General features: G+C 39.1%; 1 protein-coding gene and 1 long non-coding RNA gene across 4 annotated transcripts in view; one reads left to right on the top strand and one right to left on the bottom strand.

The window, feature by feature from the left end:
• crhbp (corticotropin releasing hormone binding protein) overlaps positions 1-1,398 on the top strand; it is a 13,064-nt gene extending 11,666 nt beyond the window's left edge. For both annotated transcript variants that reach the window (XM_074691019.1, XM_074691018.1), the window contains 2 exons: positions 1,036-1,153; positions 1,244-1,398. In XM_074691019.1, the coding sequence (XP_074547120.1) occupies positions 1,036-1,153; positions 1,244-1,398 (273 nt within the window). The remainder of the gene's footprint in view (positions 1-1,035; positions 1,154-1,243) is intronic.
• The window catches only part of LOC141805826 (uncharacterized), a 21,282-nt gene extending 772 nt beyond the window's left edge, over positions 1-20,510 (bottom strand). The window contains exons 1-2 of one of the 2 annotated variants that reach the window (XR_012599737.1): positions 20,209-20,510; positions 695-1,467 (exon numbers count right to left, since the gene is read on the bottom strand). This is a non-coding gene — a long non-coding RNA (uncharacterized LOC141805826). Of the gene's footprint in view, positions 1-694; positions 1,468-20,208 lie in introns of those variants that run through there. The other variant, XR_012599736.1, reaches the window with a different exon arrangement.

The following is a 20,510-nucleotide window of genomic DNA, read 5'->3' as shown; positions in this document are numbered from 1 at the left end:
GCCAAACCCATATTCGACAGTGTTTTTCTGATGTAAAACCCAAGCCAGCCAATCAGAATGAACTGTCATTCAGCTGTGATATTGAATGTATTGATCTATGAAACCATGAAACCAGAGTTTTCTAAAACCTTCACTTTAGCTGGAGTTTTCAGAATTGTACCTCCAAGCTGCTCTTGTTGTCCTTGCTACCCAAGCTCCTGTTATTATTTTAGTGTTTCAAATCAACAGTAACATCAGGGTTCATGTGACCACTGCTCATGTTTGATAAAATACCGACTGTACAACCTTTGGGCTTTGGGCTCTGCTAATAAAATTTTATTAACATTTACAGGTCTAGACCTGTAAATGTTTTTGTAAAGGGTCTTGAGATAATGTTTGTTATGATTTGGCGCCATACAAATAAAGATTGATCGATCAATTGATTGACTGATTAATTGATTGATTGGTTGATTGATTGATTGATTGATTGATTGATTGATTGAATGGGCGGCCAGGTGAAGTTAGTCATAAAAGATGGGCCTTGTGTCCATTTTTGGCTGGCTTAACTATCAACAATGCTCTTAAAAAGCAGTGTTCACCAAAAGATTCAGACCCCAAACAGAGACACAAACATAAACAGTATTAACTATAAAGCATTATATAAAAAGAAAGGACATAAAGGGGTTGTCACTGACCTTGCAGTTCAAGTGCATACCTGGTTTACAGCAGCTGGTTTCTGGTTGGACTCCCAGTCTTGACCTTTTGCTGGACGTCTCTTTATGCTCTCTGCTCACTACATTTACTGTCTCTCTTCAGCTTTCCCATCCAGGAATGGGAACATACCTTAACCTTGAAAAAAAGGGATACAAAGGTAGAAAAGAAAAATAAAACCTCTTCAAAGGCCAATAAAAAATCTGTACCAAACTGCTTTATTGTAAGAGTCGGGTTAGAGTTTTAAAGTTGTTTTCCTTCTGAATTGATTCCTCATGTTGCACAAATAAATCATATTTACTGTTTAAATATAATAAGTGTCATTAACTGTGTGTTGACTTCCAGAGGTCCATGCCCGGCTGTGCAGACTCAGGAGACTTTGTGCAGCTTCTGGGTGGCAGTGGCATTGACACGTCCAAGCTGCTGCCCATCACAGACCTCTGCATCTCCTTCACTGGACCCAGTGAGTCCTCAGTCTCCTTCCATACCTCTAGTTTGATTCCTGATGAACACCTGTCTGATTATTCTCCTCCTCTTCTTTCGTCCTCTGCAGCTCACATGAAGATCGGCTGTGACAACACGGTGGTGAGGATGGTCTCCAGCGGGAAGTTCGTCAGTCGAGTGTCGTTCAGCTACAGACTTCTGGATAGCCAGGAGCTGCAGACCATCAAACTCAACAACGTGGAGGATTTCTGCTTCAGTAACTGATTCAAACAGGACAAACATGTTATGTGACTGCAGATTTATTTTACTGAGATCACCTGGTCATCACTCCGTCTGAAACCCAAAGACAGAAAATAACAGTGTATTAAAGTAAAGTTATCTACGTTCACAGTGATGTGATCATCATGACCTTTTGAACCATTTCTTTGTTTCCTTATCATGGACTTATGGTTTGATGCCTAATAAAGCTGGATGAAGTGTCCTTTGTGTTTGGTGGAACTGCTCTTGTTGTTTACTTTCATATTTATATGTTGGTGGTCAAGGAATGGTGCTAAAATGAATGTTTTACCTGCTGTTTGTTTTTCTGAATGATGACATGATTATTTCACACCACAGACGACAGAGAAGGCAATATGTATGACGTTAGATTAGATAAATACATTCAAGTGTCCATTTCCATTATGCTGTTAAATTTGTATAAAATCTTTTTGTAATAAAATAACACTGCATGGCAAAGCAATGACCTCTGGTTTGGTCTCTTTTTTGATGAAAACCTGTTCATTAATTTAATTTCTGTGACAACAGCAGCGATCACCCAGAATGGTTAGGTTAAATACAGCTCAGCATTACAATGTTTTGCGTTTTCCCCATTAAAAGTTAGAAAAGATACCAAAAGAAACAATCCATACTTCCAAAATTTTAAGAACCCTTCTAGTTTTGGTACCAAAATGACCCCAGGAGCTAGACTGGATGTAGTCTCTGTGACTTTCCAAATTTGTTTTTTAATGCCCATCATAAGCAGCTGCCGTACTGGAAATGCTGACTCAACCTTACCATCCAGTAAGAAGCACAATGGTCCAGTACAATCCACAATCTTGATCATCTTTAGCCCTGTTTCCACCAAGCAGTCTAGTGTAGCTCAACATGGTTTGGTACGGGTTGGCTCGGTTAAGCTTGGTCCTGTTTGCGTTTCAACAGCCAACACTGCCCCCTCGTGGAAGGCGGTGTGTAAGCCTGATGCCAACCGTAACATAATAGTGTGATCAAGGGGCAACATCCGGTTAGTAAAAATGAAGCCTATGTGGAAGTGCTAAAAGTCACTGTTCATCGAGAATCTGCTTGAGGCTGGCTGCAGAAAGACCTGAAGTCACGTACACACCCAGCCATAAAAACGGACTTTTACGGCATTGAAATGCATATTTACAGTCTGGTTCCAGAAACGGCTTGGTCTAAAACGCTGATTTCACTATCAGCACACTATGCGATGAGTAAATTTTTTTCTATCTCTGCTGTTGAAAAGTTATCAGGATCGTTTGATTTTCCAACCAGAAACAGAGCTCAGGTCACGTGACCTCAGGGTGCCCTGTAGCTGCTTGAAGAAAAACTAACTAAGAAATAACAACAACAAAAACTAACAGCCAGTACCATCGCGAATGTGGCTGTGTCCGCAAATTGGCTTCATTTCACGGTTTCAGGAACAGACAGGTGACATCGTGGATGCTTCATCCATGTTTTATACAGCCTATGAGTGTGATGCCATAGTAGTGCGACACAGTGTACCCGGCTAATGAATCCAACAAAGAAGAAAAATGCAACACAGCCAAAAAAGAGCAATGATGGAAGACATCCAGCATTTCGTCCTCTTAGTGATCGGCATGTGGCTCTTTGATACAAAGTGCAATCAAGCTAGTTTCAGAGAAGGCTGTGCACTGCCAGGAGAAACTCAGCCGCTGTCGCACGGTAAGTGACGATTCTTTTGACCAATCAACAGTCTGCAGTGTTGTAGCTCCACCTACCAAGATGGGATTGCTTTATTCTGGCACCTATATGGAAGGGTGCTAAAGAGCGGGATGGCTTGTCTCGGTTATTTGGGGGTCTGCCCTGGGATTAGTCAGTGGAAAAGCCGTAAAATGTGTGCTGTGCCAAGAGGAACTGAACTAAACAGCTTGGTGGAAACCAAGCTTTAAACCCCTCTCTCTTCTCCCTGCCCCATGCCAACCAAGTCTGTAAGTCTGGAATGTTACTCCTCAAAAACACTGCTTGCCTTCGTCCTATCTGCCTTTATCTGCTGTTCAAACACTCATACACACCTTCATCACATCTTGGCACGACTACTGCAACAGTCTCCTTCTTAGCACCACAACAAAAGTCCTAAAAAATCAGGAACATGTCCAAAACCGTGCTGCCCATCACCAAAGACCACATTACACCAGCTCTCCATGAACTTCCCTAGCTACCCGTAAAATACCGGATGCAATTTAAATGTCTGCTCACCACTTACGAAGCCCTTTATTACCAAGAAGCCCCCTTCTTCTGTGTTCTCCTCCAACAAGACACACCATTTAAGTGCCAGGCCAGGGGTGACTGGGCTTTTCCTGTTGCTGCCCCTAAACTCCAACATTACTTTTTTAATGGGTGCGTATGTAGTTTCTGGTGTTTCTGCAGGCAGCCTCTAGTGGACACCAGATGAACTGCAGTTTTGAGCACAATCTCAAGCAGGTTGTTGCTTGAGCTTGTCACATTGCAATCCATTAATGGGTCAAATGAATAACCATTACCATTCAAAAGCGCTAAAAACAGACGATCCCGTTCTTCGACACTAGCCAGCAGAGCTCTGGTTGAGGAGTTTCTCCAAAACGTGTTCAAAACATGTGTTACTCTATTCACTGTTTGCAGCTTTATGATAATTTTCAGTAACATTTCAATAAATGTTCTCCCGGACTTGATTTTACAGCTGCTCTGTGTTTAAAGTGAATTAATCTTGAGCGCATGGGTTCATATCTCTGTAAACAACCTTCACATTGTCAGCTGCCATTTCACGATCTCTCACCCTCCTGTGGAATGATGTCACAGTGTGTGTGGGGGTATAAAACTAGCCTTCATTGTCACTACAGAGGAACAGCAGGAGATATCTCTGAAAATAACGGCTCCAGTGGTATGAAGCAATGAGGCGAGCAGCGATTAAAGGCCTGCAGGTGTATTATCAATGACAGACACCTGGAGCCGCAGCTGTGATGGACGACTGTGTGATGATGACCCATGTCTTTATTGCAGAAAAGTCTGCCTCTGTGTGTGTGTGTGTGTGTGTGTTCAAACATATGATTGGAAAAAGCTCTCCAGGTGGTCTTGCACTAATTTAATTTTGAATATCACAGAGCACAAAGGTGAGAAACTGATAGATGTGCAGCTTTCTCACAGAAATAAACACTTCAAACCTCAGCGATATATTTTAGAATCTGAAAACACTTATTGTGTGATCGAGTTTCAGCACAAAAACAACCCAAAACAAACTTTATCTTTATTTCCATCGTGTTGACAGCGATAATCAAATGCCAGTTAGAGAGAACATGTGAGAACATGAATTTTTAAGTATTTGATAAACAGATGGATGTTTGTGAACACTAATAATGTGTTTATGAGGGGTTTTAGTAAAAGGATTGAATAGTTTTATGAAAAAGGAACTTGACCAGATGTCCCGTCTAAATCCCAAACTATTTATGTGTATTTGACTGATTGACATTCAGCATAGTTAATTTTGCATCATTCAATTTATTGTACCATCTCAGGAAAATTTTATTATTTATTTAATTATTTTCATTAAACCTGTATTTTTCCAGGATTATTCCCATTAAGAAGCAAGATCTCCTTTACAAGGGAGTCATGGCCATGACAGTTGCACAAAAAAGTTTCCCAAAGAAGGCAGAGACATAAAAAATAGACAACAATAGATTAACAATACATCAATTAATAAATCAGATGATTCTAATCTTATTATTGAAATAGTCCAAACTAACATGAGGACGCCATGGAGTCAATTCACTTGACTGAAAGCAGCCAGTGATAATCTTAGGAACCAGTAAAGAGCATAAACAAGACAGAAAATCAATTAATATTACCATAAAGATATTCTAACGCTCCATTCATCTGTTATATAAGGAAGACAGACCTTTGTTTTTCACACAAGACACAGTGATGTGTATGACATCCTAATCCAGAGACTACGCTCAATGCAGCATGGTGAACTGAGAACAGCATGCAAATAGACAATATGGTCAAGAAAAGGTAAAAAAAAAGGTTGCTTGAAATAGTTTTTTTTTCGAGCAACAAATGAAAAACAGCCTTTGGTTCTGTTAAAAAAACAAAAACAAAAAAACAACTTCACCCTCAGTGCTTTTGTCAAGCTCTGGAAGTGATGGCTAACAGAAAGGCTTTCATCCAGGAGAAAATCTGGGCGTTTTTTTGTGGATGTTAAGAACCAGCCTTAGTTTATAGATATTTCTATGGACAGCGGTTTGCAGTTGCTTAACTGCACTCAAAAAGAAAATCCTGAGACGTAAAAGATGGTGTCATCTGCATAAAAATGGAACTTTCTCTCTTTGATATTTTTACATAAATTATTAATGTAAATCAGAAAAAGAAAAGGGCCCAGTATGGATCCTTGCGGAACACCATTCCTTATATTCAAAGGTAGAACAGAAGGTATTCACTTTGACACATTGCTTCCTACTACTCAGGAAGCTTTTGAACCACTAAACAGTTTTCAGCAAGAAATCCGACTTTGGCGATCCTCTGCAGAAGAACAGAGTAATCCACAGAGTCAAGACCTTAGATGAATACAAATAGAGCAACACAGTTCTCTCTGGATCCTTTGGTTTTTATGTCATCCAATACCTTCATTGTAGCAGTACTGTGTTTTTTTTATTTTGCCCTAAACCCAGATTATAGATTGTAAAGAATTACATATTGGGATAAAATCTCTTTCACTTGGTAACTTATTTGTCCCTACAGTTCCTTTGCCAACACTGACAGTTTGATAACGGGCCTGTAGTTATTTAAATAAGATAGATTACCACCTGTTAAAACCGTAAGCAATCTCAATTTATGTGCTTACCAAGGGCCAACATCAGGTAAGTAAAAATTTAAGCCTATGTGGAAGTGCTAAAAGTCGCTATTTGTTGAGGATCCGCTTGAGGCTAGCTGCAGACAGGCCGGAAGTCACGTACACACCCAGCCATTAAAACAGACTTTTACGGCATTAAAAAGCGTATTTACAGCCCGGTTCAAAAAATGGCTTGGGTCTAAAATTCTGGTTTCACTATTGGCACACACTGCGGTTCTGAAGTTTAGAAGTTATTAGGATTGTTTGATTTTCCAATTAGAGGCACAGCTCAGGTCATGTGACCACCGGGCGCCCTGTAGCTGCTTGAAGAAAAACTCACAGGCGATGTCATAGCAAATGTGGTTGCGTCCGCAGATTGGCTTCATTTCACAGTTTCAGGAACAGATGGGTGACGTCATCCATGTTTTATACAGTCTATGGTGCTTACTCATAAATAAACCAGTCTCAGGATAATTATACATCATAAAATAAAAAGTTAAACAGTCTTGGTTTGATTTTATGGACTGTAACAAAAATAGAACGAGATATCTTCTTAACATTCTTAGCAGATGTCTGTTTTGATCACTGCTTGCTCTCTATAAGGTGAAGAAGTTCAGAATAAATGTACTTCTGATTTGACTTAGACGGGTTGATTGTGATGACTGAACTCCTCTGTTATCTAACGGTTTCAAAAAATCAAGCGTGACATTTAAATCTGAACTTTCAGAGACGCTAAATAATCAATAGTTTGTCAATCACTCAGCAGGGGCTTCAAGAGAGACCAGACAGGGATATTTTTAGTGCTTTGACTCTCAGACAGATATTTCAAGAGTGTAGCTGAGACTTTTAGAGAACTTTATGTACGAGCAAGGAACAGAGGATTTATGTTTTTAATTCATTTTAGTCTTATACTGACATTTCTGTTGGATGGCTGCTGTGAAAATTCATGTAACATTCATGTCTCCATCCCCCCTGATCAGGCAGCGGACTGACCTCTCTCACCTTTGTTGTCAGCCCCCTGGAGAGCTGACCACACAGTTTCCCAAGGATAAAACAAGCCAAAGTGGGAACTCTGACTCCTCATGTTTGAACAAGATCATCCTCCACCTGTTGCTCAGCTCTACTGAAGGTGTTCAAACACATGTCAATGGGTGTGAAAGCTGCGAGGAAACACAGAGGCCTCACTGTGTGATCTGAAATCCTTTTCTCCTGAATATGTTTTCATCAAAGTTCCGTCAAATTTAGCTTTATCAATGTCTAAACAATCAGAGGGCTAATTAAGTTAAGAGCGTTAAGAGTTTTATGTGGATCATACAAGACTAAAAAATATCACTAATTAATCACAGATGCAGGCTCACTCTCTAAATATAAAGCCATCTTAATCCCCACGCGGCTCTGTAACCTTTCTTCACGTCCACGAGTTCCACATCACATTAAATTTTCACTCAATTTTCACCTCATCACCATCAGCTGAGACTCCAATTAATCCAAGAAAGTATTCACACACACACACACACACACACACACACACACACACACACACACACACACACACACACTGTCACTCCTAATGAGAAGTTATGACACTAACGGTGACGCACAGAGTGACGAAACAGAGACGGACAGCATGTGGGAGATAAGAGCCAGAGGCGTTTCTCAAAAACGTTCATCACAGGATGCTCGTACATTTGGAGGACTGACACATGGAGTGAACGGAAGATGTCCTGAAATATAAAAATACAAAAATAAAAAATGTTGTTCCAGCTGCTTTTAGCATCACTTCTACAAACCATGACCTTGATTCCCCTGTGTCATTTTTTCCTCTTTAGATTTTAAACTTACAATTTCTGTTTCTCTCTGTTTCACATCAAAACTGTCCCCCAAAAAACACTCAAAAAACACCAACCTCTTCACAGTTTAGTTCATGCTGACTGTATATAAATATAGATGACACACCTGAAACTGACATTATTAAAAAAACTAGAAAAGCACTCAGGGAGCTCAGACCTCCGCCAAGCATATTGTGATCGTCACCAACACTTTAGACCGACTTTAATGTTATACTCCCTTCAGCAGACTGTCTGCTACAATTTGGTGTTAGTTGCAGGTTTGTAACATAATTTGTTTCCTGACAGTGTTGAAAATGATGATCATATTCTGGATCTTAGTATACAGAATATTGCCAGGATCTGGATCATACTTTTACATCTGTCAGAATATTAATTTATGGTGACCTTGTCTTGTATTGTTTTGCAAGCAATCTGAACATTTATTTTGGAGTTATATACACATTTGGTAAATACGGACCTATCTCACAATGATAACGAATCCTTTAAAAATTATGGTATCCAAGCAATGATCCAGATCACCTCCAAAATTGAATCACCTCTCCCTTATCCCAGTTTGAACATTTCCTTAAATTTCATCAAGATCTGTTTGTTAGTTGTTGAGTTAAGTTGTTCACAAACAAACAGACAAGATTCCCCAAAATATACCAAGGGATGCACATTTAAGAAATGTTTTTTTTGGGGCTGTTTTAAGTTAGTTTTTCACAAATTCAGTTGAAAAATATGATGATTTTTTTGCACTGATTCTTTTGTCTTTCCACTTTTAAAATTTCAGCCAATAAATCAGGAAAGCTAAAAGAAAAACAACCAAGCTTCATAAAATAAGAACAGTTGCCTTAAAGAGAGGGTACTGAACTTTTAAAGTCTTTATTCTGTTCTCTGATGCCCCCAAGTTATCTTAACATGATTCACAGCTCAGAAAAAAACTATTTTTCTCTCACTGGTGTTTTAAAAAAGCCTTATTTTAGCTTCTGTCTGAGACCCGTTATTCAGCTGATGTCTCTTTAACCCTTTATCATCAAAGTACTTTGCAGGCAAACTGGTCTGTTTTTTATTCTCTTCAGTCAGAAATCATGCCCTGAAAGCTCATTCTCTCTTCTTTATGTACTGTCTGATTTTTTTTTCTCTTGACCAAATAGTCAAAGAGTTACGGTAATCCTTACATGTCTAAGGAGCTGTTTGTTTTTTTCTCATTAGCCCAAATGGTTCGAGGGTTACAGCAATTTAAAGAGTACTTCAAAATAGGAGTGCTGGTGTTTCGATGGACTTGAAAGAGTTAAGGCACCAAAAACTCTTCACTTTGATTGGCCAAGCCCTCGAGAGGCCTGTCAGAGGGGCGGAGCCATATGCTGACCTTTGGTGTTTCAGGCCTGGCCTCTTCAACATGTCATTAACCAGCTAGGAGATCCTAATGTGATGACATCATCATTCCAGCCAGATGTCTGTCAATCTGCACGTTTAGTCCCAACATCCAGCATCGTTACTTAAGGTCCATGTTTAAAAATACGTGAAAGCAGAACACTCCCTCTTTAAATTATCATTCTGTTCCTTTTAATGACTTATCCTTTTTTTAAGGGGCAAAGAGCATGGATCCGTTTTTTTTTTTTTTTTTTTTAAACACATTTCGTTTTTATTTTCAAGCTTCAAACTCTTTGATCTGAGTTTTATGTCTTTCTATGTTGTTTTTATTCTTTTTATTCTTAAAACATTCATTAAATGGCCCAACATTTTTTTTGGATCTACATCATAGACCCTTAGACATGATCCAAACTTTATTATGTGCTAGAAAAGTATCTACAAGAAGTTGATTTACAGGAAATGAGACAGTACATTAAAATGAGTGAATTTATAAGTGTAGGGAGTGACATCCACAATCTTAATTGATCAAAGGATTCTTATGATTGATTGCAACCTTTTGGAAACTGAGCAAAACGCATAATTATTGCCTGGAATTGTCCAGAGGGGGATTGTGTGATTATCCGGCTCCATTACAGCCAATCAGACATAAATTGCATTGTAACCGTGAGGGTTTGTGGGAGCACCATCTGCTCGCATCAAAGCATCACACTTATCGTTGTAATTTTCCTCCACGTCACAGCTGAGGATGTCATCGTAAATGAAGTGCCTGCTGGGTATTTTAGGAAGTGGGACACACAGAGGAAATCCATGGGAAAGCAGCTTCACTTTTGTCCTCCCCAAGGTGAGAGTATCACGACTCCGCCTGAGGGGAGGCGTGGGATTGGCTGTTGCTGCCGGACCCGGGTGGTCTCTGCGGGCTGGGATCGCCATGCGTCATTGAGACACGGGGTGTACAGTCATTTCCCAACAGCACGGCCCTTTACAACTCTTACATGTCGGGTAAGTGGATGCTAAGTGAGAGGACATTTACTTTCACACACACATTCAACATGTTTGATGGTTCAGAGTACATGAAGGGTGTACTTGAATGCCACACAGGAAAGAGCAATCACATCTTGTAGCTGTTAGACTTCTTCATCGTGACATTTAGGATGGTTGTACAGCGAGTAACATTTACTCACATGGTGTTATTATATTTAATCCAAGAAGACTTTAAAGTGGGGTTTTTTGCTTCCAATATTCTCAACATGGATATAAATTAACAATGATGGATGTTCATACTGAATGTGTGCAGGTTTTCAAACCTCTACATGTGTTTTATAAATATCTGAATCTGTCTGTAAATGATTTGACTAGTGCTTCATGATCTTCACCAGATCTTGATGAGCTCTTCCCAAGATAGTCACAAGATCCTCCTGAAATTGCCACAGGACAGTCACCTTCACATGTCATATTAAAGTTCTTCACAAGATCTTCACCAGATTGTCACAAGATCCTAGTGATATCATCACAAGATCTTCCCAAAATCTTCCCAAAATCATTACAAGACCTTTGGAAGATCATCACAAGACCTTTGCTAGATCATTACAGGATCTTTGTGAGATTGTCACGAGATCTTCGCAAGATTTTCGCAAGATTGTCATAAGATTTTCCCAAGATTGTCCCAAGATTTTCCCAAGACTAGGAATGGGTACCTTTCACATATGAAACGATACGGTACCGATGCCGGGTTCCTGGCAATCGGTACCGGTACTCAACGGTACCAATTTTAGGTACTTTTTTGTGCTTATTTGGTAAAAAATATAAACTTGTTTGATAATATATATATATATATATAAATTTTTTCAATGTGACGCATTTATTCTTTAATATATAACCTTGTAATGCTGTGTTTATGTCCAGCATGGAAAATTGTCTACTCTTCCACTCCCTCACAGTCACAAGGTTGCATTTAGGTACCTCAACATGGTACCTTTTGATTTTTTGTGAATCGGTACCAGGTACTTTTGACAGATTTCGGTTGGTACCTATAAAAGTACCTAATTGGGTACCCATCCCTACCCAAGGCCGTCACAAGATCTGTACAAGATTGTTAAAAGATGGCCACAGGAACTCCAAGAGATAATCATAAGATTCTTACAGTATCTTCCCAACACAATAACAAGATCTAGTTGAGACTTTCACAAGATCTTCCTGACATTGTCTCAAAATTTTTGCAGGATTGTCACAAAATCTTTTCAAGACTGTCATGAGATCTTCCCGAGATGTCACAAGAAATCTCTGAGTTTGTCACAAGTTCCTGTAGCATAGTCATTAGATCACAAGATCGCTGCAAGATCAATCCCAAGATCTTCACGAAATCTTACTGAGATTAGTACAAGATCTCTGCAAGATCATCACAAGACATTCACGAAATCTTATTGAGATCATCCCAAGATCATCACAAGATCTTCACGAGATCTCCAAAGGGCTGGCCAATCAGAGAGAATGGGGTTTTATTGAGCAGGGAGCCTTAAAGAGACAGAAGCTAAAACAAAGTGTTTCACACTGTGGCTGAAACAGTTTTTCTTAAACAACGGTGTGAGAAGAAGCTTTTTTAGCTGTAATGCACAGCTAATATGTGGGCAACAAATCTACTTTCTTGTGCTGCTCTTGAAAGAAGTCATTGCAGGTGTCAACAAGGGCAGCACCCAACACTACAAACTCATCGAAATCCACCTGGTTGATTTGAGTCCAGGCCGTTCATGATCTTCTCTACTAGCAGTAGATCTTTCTAAAACAGGGAGAAACAGAAGATTTAACCATCTTTAGCTTAAGTATGGACACTTCAGATTCTTATTAGAGTAATTAAAAGTCGCTCTGTGTCTGTATGTGATGAGAAACATTACTCTACTCGTTTTGATTGATATCGGCGCTCCGTATCGACTGGAGGCGAGAGCTGCTGCCACAGGCGTCCAGCGGAGAGCAGAGTGATGTTTGAGCTAAATGAGGCATGAGCTGCAGCTGATCACACACCACATTAAGTGCTCTGCTCATGTCCTCCAGGATCGGAGAACACGATGCAGCTTTCCTTTCTCCAGCCCTCAGAGCTCAGAGGAAGCTGTGATCGTTATGCTGTGGTATTCATTAAAGGCTTCAATTTAGCAAAGGTCAAAGTAAGACTCTAATCCACACGACAAGTGTCTCAGAGAGGAAACACTCAGTTAGGAAAATATCATCACAGAGGACAAACAGCTGAATATCTTACAGGTCTTGTTTGAGAGTTGACTTTCTTGTTTTAACCTTTCGCTAAATCGTTGATTAACCTTCGAACTGTAGCATATTAGCAGAGAAGTAAAATTAGGTTAATGAATTCGTCACAGTGTCATCTGTAGATCAGTCTACCATATGGCTTTTGGAGTGTTTTATTTTGAAAGTCATTCAACGTTTTTAGGTGGTTTCTGTGCAGCCCAACCAGAGATATGGAGCCCACCTTATTGTAAAACTGGCCCACTCATCTGAAAATCGACACGTCAGTTCTTCATAGGAAAGATTGAGTGGGACAGGAAGTAGTGCACAGAAACTATCTAAAAACACCAAGTGGTTTATGATATCAAAAATATTGTCAAAACCAAAAGGTATCTATCTTGACTACAACAACAAACAGACATATTGAGCAGGGCCAGACCAGGAGTCAACAGGTTTGAGGTTTGACAGCCCACCATGAATAGAGAGAGGCTCAACAATGGAACCTCAGTCTATGACTCCAGCTGTCTGTCAGTCATACGCAGAGGTGTCTAAAGTATTTACATTCATTTCTCAAGTAGAAGTAAAGATACTAAGGTTTAAAAAGACTTTTGTAGAAGTTGAAGTATTTACTCAAGCTGTTTACTTAAGTGAAAGTGTAAAAGTACTGGTTTCAAAACTATTTAAAGTATAAAAGTAAAAGTAAAAGGGGGGAAAATTCCATCAAGGTCAAAAGCTGAGGCTGTGCCACAGGGGCGTATGGTTCATGTAGCTCATCCCCCCTCCTGAGTCTCTGCCATGGGAATCTTTGTACTACGCCACATATGTCTGTTATGTCCTTGCTGAAGTGAGGCATGGTTTGTGTCGTGTGTAGGTGTGATGGATCGTGTACAAACCAATAGGGTGTTGGAATGGTTTTATGTTTATACATCTCATCTACTCACAATCAAATTGACTCTTTCCAGATGATGCAATTTTAGGATAGTTTTTTTTTTGTTTTTTGGAGTGTGTCTTTTTGAATAATGACAAGCTAGAAAAAAACAGGAGTGGCGAGGCAATTTTTTAAATGTGTGGAGTAGAAAGTGAAGATATTTGCCTGAAAATGTAAGGAAAAACTGTAAAAAGATACCGAAAAAATTATTACTCAAGTAAAGTATAGATACCTCAAATTTTAACTTGAAAAACAAAGTGTTTTTATTTTACTTGACGCCTCCGATCATGTAGCTTGCTGGACTGAACATGCGGCCAGTACGAGTTGACAAACGCAGTCAACATTCAACAGAGTGGAGCCAGACTACAGACATATTTGCGTATTCGAGGTGTAAAAGCATCTGTGGGCTTGTAGCAAAGGGGTGGATCCCGCCAAATGCATTGTGGAAGGTTGTGGAAAACAGTGGCAGGAGAAAGACCTTCTGAATATTTTTTAAAGCTTATATGCGTATATGTCACTTTCAAAGAACCTCAAGAGGAAAGTTGAAGCAGAAAAGCTCAGCTTCAATGAAGAATGGACTGGTATGTATCTATTTATAGTACCAATAAATCTGAGGCGCCACTACAGCACAAAGCTTGTTTCAAGGAGTCATATCCTGAACAGTCAGAGGCCCTTCGGTCAGAGCAACACTTCTACTTTGAAACCTTAATACTCCCATGAAGAAGCAAGTCTCCGTGGGCAGTGAGTTTGTTCGGAGCTATCACACTGATAGCTGAGCAGTGCAGCATTAGAGGTACAAGAAAGAGCTACACATCTGCATAGAAAGTGCGCATTTCTGAATGCACAAGAGGGCTTGGTTTTCTGGTTTAGAGGCATATAATATAAAGGGATTCATCAAAAGTGAAGCACTCTAGATCTTCTTCCCCCTCCTCATCATTCTGCATCTCCAATCCTCTCATTCATAAACTGAATCCACACAGCTCATAAATCCTGATCCACCAAGCCGTGGTCTGTACGTCTCCTGTCGAAGGAAACTGAAGGTGAATGTTTCCCCACTTGGGCTGCATCTATTCTCAGAGGTGACTCTGGCCGAAGGGGACTCGCTGACATCACAGGAGAATCTATATTTGGATGGGATATGGGCCACTGATGATGCTGCGTGAGCACCTGAGGCCTCCCATCCGTAGGAGGAAGGACAAGAAGATGATAAAGACTACATCTAAAAGCAACAGAGATGCGACCCTGTGGCCTTTCATGCTTTTTCCTAACGTGCCTGTCTCAATCATTCGGAGGCGAGGACTTGTCCACGCCGCTATCACAAAGACTCAGGGTCCCGGGCTTATCTGAAATGACCTTATTCATCTCCTCCTCCCACTCCTCATCCTTTATTTCCTGCAGAGCTGTGATGAAAGGGCCAACAGCAGTTAGATTTTAACAGCTGGACACCATCGATGAGGACACCATTTCCACAAACAAGGTCACAGCAGTTTATGAAATTATTTTATTTAATTCAGCTTTGAGGCCTCAGGGGACTTAAGGACAGAAACTAATAACCCTAAGTTACCCTATCCATGATTATGACCCATGAAACTGAAAGGATGCAGAAGTCACTCACAGTTACTTAACCCCGTCACAACAAAATATAATTTGCTGAAAAATAACAGTAAAAGCAGAGATGCCAGTATTTTGCTGTTATTTCACATTCATATTCTGTAATTTAATGTAGAGGGTGCATGCTCTGCTCAGCTCTAACCTTGTACTTTCTCCTCCTTGCAGGTTTCAGTCCAAGCGTCTCACACCCTGACTCATTCTGTTCTCCACCTGCTTTCATAGAAAATCAGCTCCTGTTAGTTAAGCTGATGAAACAGTTTGCTTCACAGTTACAAAGGTGCAACCTTAACACAAACTGAAGGTATGTCAACATGGAAAGTCGGGCAACATTTCAAGACAAGAAAATTAACAGCATGTTGAGTCACGTTAAACTCTGGCTCTTTGTATGATTTCAGTTAACTGTTTTAGATATGTTATTTGTTTATTTATTTTTTTATTTTGAAAAATGACACTTTCCCAAGAGGATAAATGAGAGGTTTATAAGTCTTGTCTGATAGTTGCAGTGACCCAGTTTCTGAAGTTATCTTTACTATCATCTGTTCTGATGTGTCACTTTAATTTCCCTTCACTCCTATCTTTTACCTGTTTTATTTTACAGACTGAACATGAACACATCTCGAGTTCTGACTTTGGAGAAGTCTTTAAATCTTTATTATGAATCAAAGACTTCCTTCGCCAGCAGCTCTTTGGTCCAGACAGAATTATCTCAAAGAACTGATGAATTGCTATAATTGAAAAACGTCCTCAGCGACTCTCTCTTTCTCCCACGCCTACGAAATGACCTCATGTTTGTGGTTATGCGAGCATATGAGAGCTCATTGATTTCAAATTTAGGTGTGTTTAGTTGACCAAAGAATTAAAGGGAGTCCCAGACTAAACAGCAGTACTGATTCGTGCACAGCAGGAGAATACTTTTTTGCAACCCTGCTGGCTTGTCCTAAGTGCAAAGTGAGGAAGAGTGAGGTACTCTTCCAAAGTCTAGATTTAGTTACACTATGGCAGTACCAAAAACTAGGCCACTAGATGGCGCCACTTTTCTGTTTTGGTTTCTGTTGCATAGAAGTTAAGAGAAGAACGTGTCTATTTCTGCTGTCAAAATCTGCTTTTTGAATGGTCTCTCATACCTCTGGAACTGCAACTTTTAGCACCTCCTTTCTTACACTGCAAAAAACTGAAATCTTATCAAGTGTTTTAAATTTATTTTCAGTATTAAATGTCTTTTTAGACCTAATATGAGCCACATTCACCTGGTCAGTCCAGTTTCAAGTTATTCAAAAACAAAAATGGGGTCTGAATTTCTTGTAACAAGTTAAATAGAAAAATCTGCCCGTGAAACAAGAAAAATTTGCTAGAAAATTTGCTTGTAACTAGAATGTCTTGGTACAAGAAGCTTTTCTTTTGTTCCATTGGCAGATTTAAAAAAAAAAAACTTGTTACAAGCAATTCAAATGTCATGTTTGTCTTTAAATAAGTAGAAACAAGACATTTCCAGGACTGACGAGATGAATGCGGCCCATATTAAGTCTAAAAAGACATTTTCTACTGAAAATAAGAAAAAAAAAAGATAAGATTTCAGTTTTTTGCAGTGCACAGCCACTCCACCCATGTCTTGCCTTTTCTTGAGCACTTTTCCTCCCAAATTACCCTCAGTTCTTCAGAAACATCAAGGTAGAAACATTATTCTGTTTTTATCTTTTATTTTTGACAAGGATAATTGCAAGATGAAAATCTGATTTGATGACAGCCCTGATCACAAGTTTGGTTTCTGTAGCTGAAGGTCTTTTCCCCTGAGAAAAGGATGCATAGCTATCTTGTTATAATAAAGAGATGCCAAGTATTACTCTTTCTGATATGCATATTAATTTTTGGCACAAGGAGGATCAAAGAAACATGTTTTTCTTTTTCTACCTATGAGACCAAGTTGTTTCTTTTTGTTGTTGTTTGTGCTTGTCTTAATACACTTTTCTTCTCTGTGTATTGCTGACAGGTGAGAACAGGCCTGCTGATGTCACACTCTGAACCTCTGGTGTTTCACTTCTCCGTGCAGCACACGCTGACTGCAGGCTGAACCTCTGCACCTGTTGATAAACTCTGACATGAAGCTCTTTCTTTTCCCAGAAAACATTATTCAAACTTACATGAACTCACAGAGGCTCGACACGAGATGAAACTTTGCTTCCTAACATTTGGAAATAGAGAAAACCTAAAAAGGAGTCTGGATACTGTTTATGTTGACCCAGTAATGTTTATATCTGCATCAGTTACATTAAAGACCATTCAAAGAAGCATGCAGTTGAAGTTAATGATAGATGTCTCCTTTCATTGCTGACAGGCTCTGCTCCGAAGTGTTATCAAAGCTGTGATTCTCACCCAATCACCATCAGGGTAATCCTGCAGGATCTCTCTCTGTTCCAGACTCCTTCTGAAATATAAAGTTTACTGATGGGTCACGATCACATCACCTCTGTCTGTCCAGTGAGAGGAGCAGTCTGACACCTTGTCATCGTCTCCTCAAACACCTCTCTGCATGTCTGTGACGAAGCTCCACCTCTCATTCAGTTCGACACTTTTCCAGGAAGATGCTTACACAGAACCTAAAGTGGCTTTTTCCACTGTCACTCTTATATCTGTGGCCTGAAGTCACCCCCTTTCATTGTATTACAATATCAAGCCAAGACACCACTAATTATTAATATAGGGATGCACAATATTATCAGTTATCAGTGTTGGCTGATATTGTCCTCAAAATGACAACATGCTGGTATTGTCTGATATAAAGCTGCATATATATATATATATATATATATATATATATATATATATATATATATATATATATATATATATATATATATATATATATATATATATATATATATATATATATATATATTTCTACACTTTTTGTTGTTTGCTTGCAAATTGAGTTGTCATATTATTTGGATTTTGTTTTAAGTTAAATTTAATCTAATCAGCAGTCTGCAAGGTTCATAATGATGACTAATTTAGAGAAAGTTACTGTCAAAGAGTAAATAATTTTATTTGATTTAGGTTTACTTGCTGTACTGTTGCACCTCTCATGTGTTCCCTATGAACACAGGTTATGTTTACTAACTATGTAAATTGTGAAATTAGTTAAATTTGCTCTGGTTGTGGGTATAGTTATGACTGGAAAGCATCATCCAAGTTGAAGTATCTCTTTGTTTAAAAGCAACTGTCATAATAATAATTATAAGTTTTAAGTATAAAGTATTGTTCTTGTTTTGCACAAGAAATATTGCATAACAAATGTGATAAAAGTATGCACCATAATACTGTACCATATATCCAATACAGAAGATAGTTTATTATCTCTAAAATTGAGATAGTTCAACATAAACAGATAAGTGTCTAATCAATAAGGAAGAAAATAAGTTGGTTGCTTTAAATGTAAAAAAAATTATTAGCAAAGGTATTCAATAAAGAAAACAACAAAAAGCAAGATAAAATGGGCTTAAGCAACATAGTTACTTTAATAATGAGAGGTTGTACAATTCACTATGTAGGAATGGATGATGGTGTCTGTTAGGCTACAAATCATATAACTAGGAGATCGCTCAGAGACGCAAAACACCTCACACAATTACCACTGCACACTTTGATAACACCAGGAACCATATTTGGGGATTGGTTAGGAATAAACACGAGGAAAATCCAACTTTTAAAACCTTAAGTCAGTCACAGAACTCTACTGCTCATATCCAGTTAAACTACACATTAATACAAATTGGGAAAAAAAACAATCAATGCTGCACTTCACAGCCCTAAAAAAGTAAACACAGAATTGAAAAGAAATACACTGTGGAAATACAATGAATTGCTCCCCACACCTAAAAAATGTGTAGTTTAATTTTAGTTAGTAATATGTGGATTGACTTACAGGCATTTGTAGATGAGGTAAAAGGGGTATGATTAAATGACCTTGGGAGGTTGAAAAAGATTAGTATGCTGCCCTGCAGTGGCTGCTTTTGGCCACTGTGAAGCTTCGAGAGGTCAGTCCATCAGTGGTGACAGTAGCTAAAGGAGCAGTGCATAGAATCTTCGTTGATTGAAGAGGTCGGACAATAATTTGTTGGAAAAGTTGGATCTTTCTTTGATTTTTGGTTCTTGCATTTCAGGCATTACTCTGGTTAAGAGAGGAGATCGAATTGGTCAGAATTTTTTATTGAACTCAGCAGGGGAGCCATCAGGACCTGATACTTCGTAGTTTGGCTTGAGATTTAGGGCTGTAGAAAAGTCCTTTTGCTGTAAGAGTCCAGTGCCTTGGATTGTTACGGAGCAATCTGAGTCAATGAATTAAAATAGATTTTTCCTTTTTATGTTTTTATTTAGTTGGAACTGATATTTTACATCTTACATTACATCTCTTTGGGTTTCTTCAGTTAGGTTGCTTGCATTCAGTGTTTATAGTTAGTTTTTTTTTGGCTTGAGTTTCACTTTTTGCTCCTTTTTATAGACAAAGAATTATATGATTTTCCTCATAGTACTACTTTACCTGTTTTCCACAGAGTGGAAGTGCTTGGGAATCATTTATTTTCATGAAAGAAGCCTACTCTCTCCAGAGCTACCTGTCAAACTCTCAGTCTTTTAGAAGAGATGTGTTAAAGCGTCATCTAGTGGTGGTTTTGGGTTAGTGTAGGGTGTAAGGGAGGCTTATGTTGCACTTGCGTGGTGTAGGAAAACAAGACGGGACGGAATGTGATGTCCTTGTCTCGAAATAACTGTCCATCATTGTGTAGTTCTTCAATTTCTGTTTTGCACCCAAAACTTACAGCATTGCTTTTTTAGCAGATGGACAAGAGCTGTTTTCGCCTCTTGATAATCTCGTGTGATTATTGGTCATTCAGTCCATTGTCCGTACCTTTGGGCTGTGGAGTACCTCAAAAAGCCACTCACCCGTCCGGACCAGAAAGCATGTTGTCAACTGATATGATATGTCGTGAACCTCGGTGCAGCATGTTTACTTGCGTTATATAGACGGTGAAGGAGGGTGAAACTGGGGTGTCCGATGTCCACTGCTTCTTGACTTTTTGCGAGCGTCCCATGCAGCAAAGTTCGTTAAAGCACTCCTTAGTGTCGTTTTACAGGTGCTCCAGGGCTCAATTGTAATCCGGTTGAAAATAATGAGTAAAAAGAATAAACACTGAAGCAATAAAGAGGAAATAGAAAAGAAAACAAGCCCGAAAAGTTTGTTTACAATTGCCGAGTAGGAGGCTTCCATGTTTTGATCACGCACATACTCGCGAGAGTTCAGGCTCTCGCGCCA

Source organism: Halichoeres trimaculatus, unplaced genomic scaffold, assembly GCF_033239565.1.
Source record: "Halichoeres trimaculatus isolate MK-OKI-2021-1 unplaced genomic scaffold, fHalTri1.1 fHalTri1_scaffold_16, whole genome shotgun sequence".
In the NCBI taxonomy this organism is placed as follows: domain Eukaryota; kingdom Metazoa; phylum Chordata; class Actinopteri; order Labriformes; family Labridae; genus Halichoeres; species Halichoeres trimaculatus.
This window is presented reverse-complemented; position numbering and strand designations above follow the sequence as displayed.